This window comes from Semicossyphus pulcher, unplaced genomic scaffold (genome assembly GCF_022749685.1).
Source record: "Semicossyphus pulcher isolate SPU_LCO1_2020_fin unplaced genomic scaffold, fSemPul1.0.p SCAF_15, whole genome shotgun sequence".
NCBI classification, from domain to species: Eukaryota; Metazoa; Chordata; class Actinopteri; order Labriformes; family Labridae; genus Semicossyphus; species Semicossyphus pulcher.
The window spans coordinates 2,667,187-2,676,658 of record NW_027211659.1 but is presented as its reverse complement, the minus strand read 5'-3'; the positions used below and the strand labels follow the sequence as shown (position 1 = coordinate 2,676,658).

General features: G+C 45.2%; 1 protein-coding gene across 1 annotated transcript; it reads right to left on the bottom strand.

Annotated features, from left to right (window-relative positions):
- Positions 1-394: 394 nt before the first annotated feature.
- trim45 (tripartite motif containing 45) lies at positions 395-9,472 on the bottom strand. The gene is made up of 8 exons (XM_069663413.1): positions 8,994-9,472; positions 8,285-8,573; positions 7,829-7,974; positions 7,157-7,473; positions 3,841-3,970; positions 2,057-2,171; positions 1,610-1,736; positions 395-1,211 (listed from the first exon to the last, which is right to left on the bottom strand). Exons 1-8 carry the CDS (start codon positions 9,470-9,472, stop codon positions 1,057-1,059), a joined length of 1,758 nt encoding a protein of 585 aa, XP_069519514.1. The 3' UTR covers positions 395-1,056.

Here is a 9,472-nt window from a genome sequence, read left to right as displayed (position 1 = left end):
TAGCAACAGCTTGCTAGCCGGCTAACTAGCTAGCATAACCAATGTCACTTAACCTAACCTTATATTTTAGATATAAGGTAAGATAATATGTTTCAAGGCCTCTTTCATTTTGTTTAACATTTGTATCTCTAGCTATTTGATTGAGTTGAAACCAAAAACGTACGTTTAACGTGCTTTCCTCGGCCGCTATCTCGTTTGAATAGGACGTTAGGTGACACAAAGATGCACCCGATGGCTCCTGCGTGGCCCAGGAAAAGGAGGACGCATTTGTAGGAACCTTCGGACCTTCAACACGCCGCTGTGACACAATCAGTCCTCAAATACATCCTTCGAAGGATGCAGCCTGTGTTATTAAATTGGTTGCTAATTTCGGCTTTCAAAAAAAGGTAAAAAAAAAAAACTGAGTGAAAAGATTAAGAGCTGACCTCTCACAGAGTGTTTTAGTTCAATTCAAACACTAACATTTTCAGGTCTCTGTGGTAGCACGTTAGCAGACCCAGCTGTCGTCTATTTTACTTTAAATTAAACCATAATTAACAAATTGAACATCACACTGTATTGAATAAGACTTAAAACTAGAGATTGAGACTATAAACGGACTAAGAAAATGTTTACAGAGGCCATTTTTGCTTTTGATTCCAAACAATCGGACTTATTTTTGCAACCAGTGGAGCTGCCCCCTGCTGGCCATAAGAGAGAGTGCAGGTTTAAGGCAATGAGGTTTTGTCTTTTTGCATAAAAAACAGTAAACTGGGCCACATAATATTTAGCCCAAACTTCTGTGTATGTCTTGTATTTATTTCAGTCTCTTATCAGGCTCAAACTAACCCGACAGTTACCTGAACATCCGGCGGAGTTGAAGTGAGACAGAGACTTTGATGACCTGCTTCAGTCACTCCGTCCTCAGAGCTTCTCTTTCCTCGTCTGACCTTTTCAAGTCTGTCTGAGATTTACACCAAAAATCTCCAGCTTATCCTCCCCCGCTGCTCTAACCTTTCTGTTGCTGTCATCTGTGTCTGACTTGCACCATCCTCTCAGCCTCGTGTGTGTGTCACCTCACAGCTCCACGGTCCGCAGGTGACCGCGAGGCGAGACTGCAGCCAACACGCTCTGAGGCAAACACTCGGACTGCTCCACGGTGTTGCCACAACACGACCAGTGGGGCTTCCCCGGGTGTCCTTTATGACCGTGACCGCAGCCTTTGAATCCTCCTGCAGACAGACAGACAGGAGAGAGACAGACAGGCAGAGCTCAGGAACAACTCTGGGGTTTTAAAGTCCTTCCTTCCTTTCCGTCGTGATTTTTTATCCTGGGCTAAGAAAAGCTCTCTCTCTCTCTCTCTCTCTGTGTTCTTCTCATGAACATGAGCTTAAATATGACTGCACATACAGAGTAAAGAGATTGTACTCCTGCACAATATCAATCTATTTCTCTCAATCCACCTAAAAAACAAAGAATAAAGTGTTTTTCCTGGATCCAAATTGTTCCTCCACCTGTTCCCTGCCACTACCCTCTTGAAGACAAAGCCTTCCCTGTTTGTTGTTTGTTCCCTGTGATAAACTGAATGAAAACTGTCTGAGCAGACATTTGTGAGACGTCTTCTGTGTACCTGGCATGGTTCCCGCGCAGCCACAGCGAGCCTCTTTGGCTCCTCCACTGGAGCAGAAGGAGCAGCAGTGAAACGTCCCGCTGTGACGCCTCAGCTTCCTCTTCACAGTCAGAGTAAACGGAGAACCCTGCAGGAGCGAGTCAGACAGACACACACAGGCCTACATTCAATAAAAACAGAGAGGTCATTACTCCGGATGTCAGTCTTTACTCAGCGGGCATCCCTGTAGTTAAATCAGAGCTGTCGTAGAAAGCCTGTTTAATTTGTTTTTGCCTGCAGTTAATCTGGTTTTTGATATCAGGATGATGATAGCAGCCCTGAGGCGCTACGCTGTGAGCTGCTAGCAACACCACGGCTCAGTCCTACATCACATTTAACTCTCTAATCATGCTTAGCTGCAGAACATGATTTATGCATCTTAAAATATTTTGCTGGTTGGTTTTGTACCTTGACATGTTGGGCTTTGACACAAACCCACACTGAGTAGACTCCTGCCTCTTCAGGTGTGTATGAGACGCTGTACGATCCATCGCTGTTGTCAACCACCGTCGTCACTACCGTGCTAAATGTACACAGAACAAACTAATATCTTACCTCTCACAAAAATACCAGTTCATGTTAGAGCATTTATTTCTTGCATTTTTAATCAAATTTCCTTCACACAACTCATCGCACACTCTGCGAATCACTTAAACAAACAAGTCTTCCTGCAGTTTCTTTTTGTCATCATCACTTTCTGATTCTGAATCAGCTGATTCTTAGTTTGAGGAGGATTTATCCAGAGATTCAAAACCAGAGACAACCAGAGATCCAAGCTCAACTCCTTTCGCTTTACTGGCAGAAAAACAATATGCATAATACACATATTTTCAGGCATTAACATGCGATCAGTCTCTCCAATGCTGATCACTTTCAGAGTCTGAGAGTCTGAGTTTGGAATGCTAAATTAAAACACTTTTCAGGTTGAAGAACAATCAATCTCAGAACCCGTCAGCTATAGTCTGACGATAAAGCCTCTGGGAACAACGGCGAACATGTCGGGTGTGTCCGGTTTAGCCAGCGTTTAGCGATAAGGACTTCCAGTCAAGATGTCCTTCTCGGTGCGCTGCATTGTTTACAGTCCAGTTAGCAGCTCGAGAAGCGACCGCGTGTTCAGATCAAAGTGAAGTGAAATTCTCCCTCCAGATATGTCTGCTAAATAAACGCTGTCATCTCTCGGTTCGTCCCATCCCCTGGAGGAGCGCCCGTTCATCTGTCTGTGCTGAGTCTCAGTCTCACTGTAAACAGTAAGTTACACAGAGGCTGCACTCTGGCTTACTGCAGCGGGATGAAGCCCAAACAGAAACAGATTTTCTTGTGATCGACTTTAATTAACGGCTCTTCAGTTTGCTGAAAGAACAACATCATGATGCAGATTAGGAACAACATGAAGCTTTGTCAGGTCTGTCCTCAAGAGGAGAAAACTACATTAACGTGAGACGTTTGTTGAACGGAGGGCGGAGCCCTCGGATGCATTCGAGGAAGTCAGGAAATCTAAACGCTGAATGGCTTTTGTGACACCGCATCAAGAGAATTTATCTCAAGTTCAACGGATTGTTAGCTGTTAGCATGCAGATGTCCGTTTATAGAGATTAATAAGAAGCTCAATCGTTGTCAGATGACGCTGATGGGAGCCGGGATGTCTGCTTTCGCTCTCCACACTGACAGTTGTTTCTGCATAAGCCGCAGCCAGCTGATACGCGATTGGTCAATACTACTCAGACTACAAACCACAAACAGAAACCTGAACACTTCCAGTACTAAAAATCCGGTCGCGTGCCGACAGATTCTACATTTCTATGTAAAGACAGATTAAATAATACTAAATCAAAGTTGAAGGGAAAACAAAACATGACAATAATTTATTTATGTGTTCAACAATGTCTATAAAAGGTTCCGGCTCCTTCAGTTAGAGAGACAGAAATATCTCAGTCCCCAGCTGCTGAGTGTTCTGTGACCCGCCCTGAACAGCTGTGAGGCTGACGGTGAAATAAACTGACTCTCACTTTCAGAACCTAAAACAGGATCAACCCTCACTGTGACCCCTGAATATAGCACAAACAGAGCCATCACTTCCTTCTCCATGACACTTCCTCAAAACGAGACCTGGCCTGCTGCCCGTTCCTTCCTGCTCGGTGAACCAGAGTAACCTCAGGAAGCTTAAATATGGACGCAGAAGGCCAAACACTCACCTGTTCTTCTTCTCCTTGTGAACGATGCTGACCAGGACGTTCTCTCCTCCTCGGGCCAGCTGCTCCCCGGCTGAGTCTCTGCACACCAGGGTGAAGTGGCCCCGCTGACCCTCCCTGCCCTTCTGCAGACCTGTGAGCAGAGGGTTAGAGGTCACAATGATGCACCAACAAAGACATATACAGAGAAGCCCTTACTATATTTGTCGACCTATATTTTTGGGCCTATCACAGATATATTAGTTTTCCAACATGTGCCGATATGAAAGCTGTTATTACAGTTAAATATGCAGAAAACAATGCTTGACATGATTTAGAAATTGTGTTAGCACGTACAGAGTGCTCTGCCTGCATAGCATACCATATTCTCAGCACTGTCTGCACATGTAGCAGAGCACCAAATGGTAGCTTACACTAGAAAGGGTTTACAATGTGTTCTATAATGTTAAAAAAAAGCAGCATTCCAAGTACCTTTATATATTTTTGTGCAAAATCGATGGACAATCGTCCCAGAAAAGTTCTATTTTTATTCCAGTTCAAAAATTAAATATATCAGCTGCTAACAGGAAATCTGTGAGCGTTTACCTTCTAAAATCTGCATCAAACTGGTGTCAAAAATCCTATATCAGTTAATACATCAATGCACAAGAAACTCACACACATGCACAAAACACATTTTAAAGTGCTAATCTCGCGGATCTCAGTTTCATTCTCTTTGGCGCCACCTATGGCGATAAACGGTAATTGCAGGAGCACACTTCCCAGATATCCAGACAGTGCTGCATGTGTGACGTCCACGGTCGGCTCCGGTTGTAACTCTTGATTTTCCTGGCTGACGGTCGCTTTCCTTTTCAGACTGTTTGCTTCATCTGAGCGTCGAGTTTGTTTCTTTTTCTTTGGATTTTCACTTCTTGTTGAAGTTATATCTGTAGTCATCCATCTTTTCTTTGTTTGTTCAGCCATAGTAGATTACTGTTTACTCACAACACTTGCAGAGAGCGGAAAAGCAGCCGCTTAGCTCCGCCTACCCTCTCTGGCAGACCAACCACTGCTGGCTGATGGAAAACGTGTCACTAACTGGGCGCCGCTTGTGATTTTTTCCACGAAAGTCGCCACAGACACCCAGTCTGTAATACTGCAGATGCAAAGGCTTTCATCAGTGGGCCATAGGCTCAATCACCATTGTGCTACTGTGCTACAAAGTTGTCTCTCCAGGTTTAACTGATTCTGCACAGTTGCATCACATTAATGAGACACAAAATGAAGACACTCCTTACACACGTCTTGTGCCCCTAAAGGCTACAAACACACACAATCTCACACCCTCAAAACTCCCCCTAAGAATGCTTAAGCCACTTCCTCTACACACATGGTGTCGCAGTCAGTTTCAGTGCGACTCCAGGCACAGCTGAGCTTCAGTGCAGCTGAAATCATTATTTAGTGTTTCATTAAACTTGTTCTGTTTGGAGCTTCAGGGACACAAACGCTGAAGATATTCATCAGCTGTTGTGGCGTTGTTGTCGTGTGAATCATTTGTGCTTCTCTCAGTGATGAATGCTGCTTTGCATTGTCATGTCAGACTCTATTAGCCGATCGATAAGTAACGATCCGACGCTGTTTTCACCTGTTATGACTCAGTGTTTTGCAGGAGCTGCAGGGGGATCTGCCTGGATGCTGTTGGAGTACACCTTCATCATTTCAGAGTCACTGACTTCATATTAGTATTGCACAGCAGGAGGAGGAACCTGACATCTAACCAGCCAAATTAGCTGAAAACACTTGTCAGATTTAGATATTTAATATACAAAAGAGGACTTTTTCTTTACATTTAGGCTTCTTTTAATCAAACAGAACCTGGCACAGTTATTAGCACTCCATAAAAACCTCCTTCTGCTGCTATAATTACTATAATTTGCCCCACTTGTTCTATTATTACTGTTAATGTTACTAATAGGTGTGAATTATCTGTGAATATTTCTGTGTTCTTGCTAATGCGGGTAACTCAGCAGCTGTCCCCGTTACAGACGCAGCTGTTGTGGCCACGTTTCACCATCGCTGTGCAGCCTTGTGGTCCAAATCCTCCTCTTATCAAACACACACACGCACACACAGAGGGGATAATCGTCCATAAGCCTGCGTGAATTCTGCTTTCTAAGAGTCAACACAGAAATCTAGGCTTTATCTGCACCCTTAAATGAAAGAGTCACAAGATGTGGTCGACGGAGACGGGAGCAACAAACAACTTAAAGGTAGAAAAAGCAGCAGGGTTCAGCAGATGAAGTGACACTGAGAGTTGACAAATCCTCAGTCTACATAAAAAGGAGAAGTTATAACCACACGTAACCACAATAAAACACAAAAAGGAAGTGTGGATTTATATAGAAGTTCACCGAAAGGTGAGGGGACCCAAACAAACACTTGACACAATGCCAGGACTGTAATTTAGTCAAACACGACGACAATGGAGATGTAAGTTCTTATTTGCTGAGGTTTTTTATCCCTGCACAGGTAAACACGACTGATTCTTTCACAGAGACAAGCTGCTGCAAATCTCTGCCGGCTCTGAGTGTGAGAGAGAAACAACATGACTAAAACACCTTGATGTGACAGAAAATGTGCATCTCAATTTCCAACAGCCCAAAGTTACGTCTTCAAACTGCCCAGTTGTTCAATGTGTTTGTGTGTTTTTCTTCCACTGTTAAACACCGGAGGGTGAACTACATGTCTGCCCTCTTTGTCTTTTGTCTTGTAGACACATGCACCTATCTTTGACCTCCCTCTTTTACAGTGTCTGTTTGTGTTTGTGTGCATGCTTCGTTTATGTGTAAACAACCCCTCTTTGCACCGCCTCCAGGCCTGCTCAGTCACCTCAACATTCCTTCAGTCCCGCAGGAATCTCTGCCTTTGAACCAGCAGGAAGGTAACAATAGTGTTTAACTGCTCCGGGAGAACTCAGTCGTCACCGTCCTCCTCCCCTCCCCCAAATCCTTCCCCCCTCAGCCTGCCTGCAACTTCTCCCACAGGGGGATCTAGAAATAGTGCTGGTATTCTTTTAGAGCTAAATAGCACGAATAACTATGTATAGAAAAACAGATGTTCTGGGGCTCCAAAGCATCCACAGCTTTTGAGATGAAAACATAACTGTAATGATGATACACATGGGTACTGTTATGAAGAGGAAGAGGAAGTAGATCAGCAAGTAACAGGACAACACTGAAGTTATTCTTCATGTTTTTTGGGGGAAAGTTTCATGGGATTTGTTTACAGTATAAAAATCAGAACACATTATCCTGACATGACTGTTACTTGGCTGGTTTACCTTCCCCTTCGATGGTGCACTTGCTGAGATCCACTGTCTTCGAGTTGATCACCCCGACCACCGGGTATCCCTCCACATCCCCCGCCGGCTCTCCGGGCAGGAAGCTGATGCTGCTGCCGTCATCGGGGGCGACAGTGGCCGGGTGGGGGTCGTAGCTGTTCTCTGCCAGGCTGGTCAGTCTCCTCAGAGTCACTCCTTTGGCGCTGAGGATCTCAGCGTCCGAGCCGCAGCTCAGCAGTCTCTCTGCAAAGTCCACACTGCCGCCGACATCCAGGAGAGCCTGCTGCAGCTGCGCCCTCTGCAGGTGGAGCTGGTTTCTGATGGACAAGGATGATGTGACTATAAGAAGCGTAACAAATGTACTCTTCACACTTGATATAAGGAAGTAGAATTATTATTATTTTTTTTTTAAGATTTTTTTGTTATTTCATTCCTGCACAGGGAGGTCAGAGGTCAGGTCTGCAAAACAATCCTGAATCAGAATCAGTAAAAACTACGCAAACCAAAGGGGTTTCCAATCAGTCTCAAACTACCCAGAGTGAGAGTTGCAAGTGTCAAGAATGAATGACTTCTGGCTTATTCCTGGTCCGTGCTTAAACTTCATTCATTTCCCAAAGAGTGTTCATAATATTACTCGGCATTCTTCATAGTAACTGTGCTGTTGGTTCGTACCTGCGTTGGACACGGAGCTCCTCCAGGCGACGCAGCAGAGACACACAGTGAGCTTCCACAGCGCTGGCGTACGCTCGTGCAAACGCCCTCACCTCACTCGCTGTTGCATCCACCCGTGCCTGCAAAGCCTCCTGGGATAAGTCCACCTGTAACAGAGTGGCAAGAAAGAAGTCTAAGAAGAGTCTTACTTTTAGATATTTCGGGGTGCAACAATAAAATAAGTAATAGATACAAACAGTTATAGAGTTGTTTCTGTAGATTGCTTCAGCTGTCAGTTATTCTACCTTGCAAGTACCAGGATTTGCTTATCTACAACAAACATTACATTGTTGTTTTCAAAGTGCAAGAATTACAGTTTAAGGGTGTGAAGAAGCCTAAAGGGGAGATTAAAACTTGACACAATATTATCGCCATGAAACCCAAATTTGTGCAACTTCAAAAGTGACTTTGTTAAACCTTCTCCAGTGAGTCCTTCAGACGCTCCAGGCGAGGTTGCAGGCGCACAGTGACCAGCTCTCGGATGCGGTCTCCATGGCGATCGATGACATCTCTGGTAGGGCAGCAGCGGTGGTCTCGATGCAGAGTGGCGGCACACTCCAGGCAGACGGGCAGGTCGCACGGCTGACAGAAGAGCCGGAGCTCCTGGCCCGGGTGCAGGGAGCAGAGGACGGGGCGGCAGAGACGACCACGAGACTTCAGCTCCTCCAGACGCTGAATGGAGTGAGAGGCTGTTCGCTTCTGACGCCTGCAGACAGGAGAGAACAGATACAGATACTTACATTACAATACGTCAGACTAGAGACTCAGTAACTCTGATTGGATGAGTGCAGCTGTCACCTGCTAAGACAAGAGAATACAAATGACCAGAACACATAAGGAAAATGAAACAGTGCGTTGTCCACATACTTTATAAATGTTTACATTTATAGTTTGGCAGAATTGTTCCCTGAACTTTCCTGTCAATTAAGCTTTAACTGTATATGTAATTTAATGTATTTGTTAACTTGAAGGAGGAATAAAATAAAAGTGAACAGAAACCCGCCTTTTAAGCATGTCATCATAAAAACAACACAACAAAACTTGACAATGAATGATTAAAATCAAATAAAAAAAGCATAGAATAAAAAGTTAAGTAAAGTATAGAATAGAATAGAACAAATCGTACCTGTGTGCCTGGCAGCAGAACTCGCACAGGTTGACGCAGCACACCTCACAGCGGCTCTCTGCGCCTCCTTCCCCGCACAGGTCGCATCCCAGCGGGCCGTCCGTCACCAGGGTCTCCAGGAACACTTCATCCAGAGCCAGGTGGTCGGTGCTCAGCCCCTGAGGTCCGGACGGAGGGAGGTCCACCTCGGAGTCACATTCCGGACAGAGAACCGTGACAGTCACGGTTGGTCGGTCCTTCTCCACCGTTTCCCCTGTCTTATTCTCCGGTGAGTCCCTGCGCGAGGACACCGAGAATGGCTCCAGCTGGCCGATACAGTCCGAGCAGAAGGTGTGCAGACACGGGAGGATTTTCGGGTCCCGGTACAGGCGTTTACACACGTTACAAACAGCTCTCGGGTTTACTAAGGTTCCGTTTTGTTCATGTTCTGCGTTTAACGTCGGCTGTTCCCCGTTTTTTGTGTGTTCGGGGTGCGACAT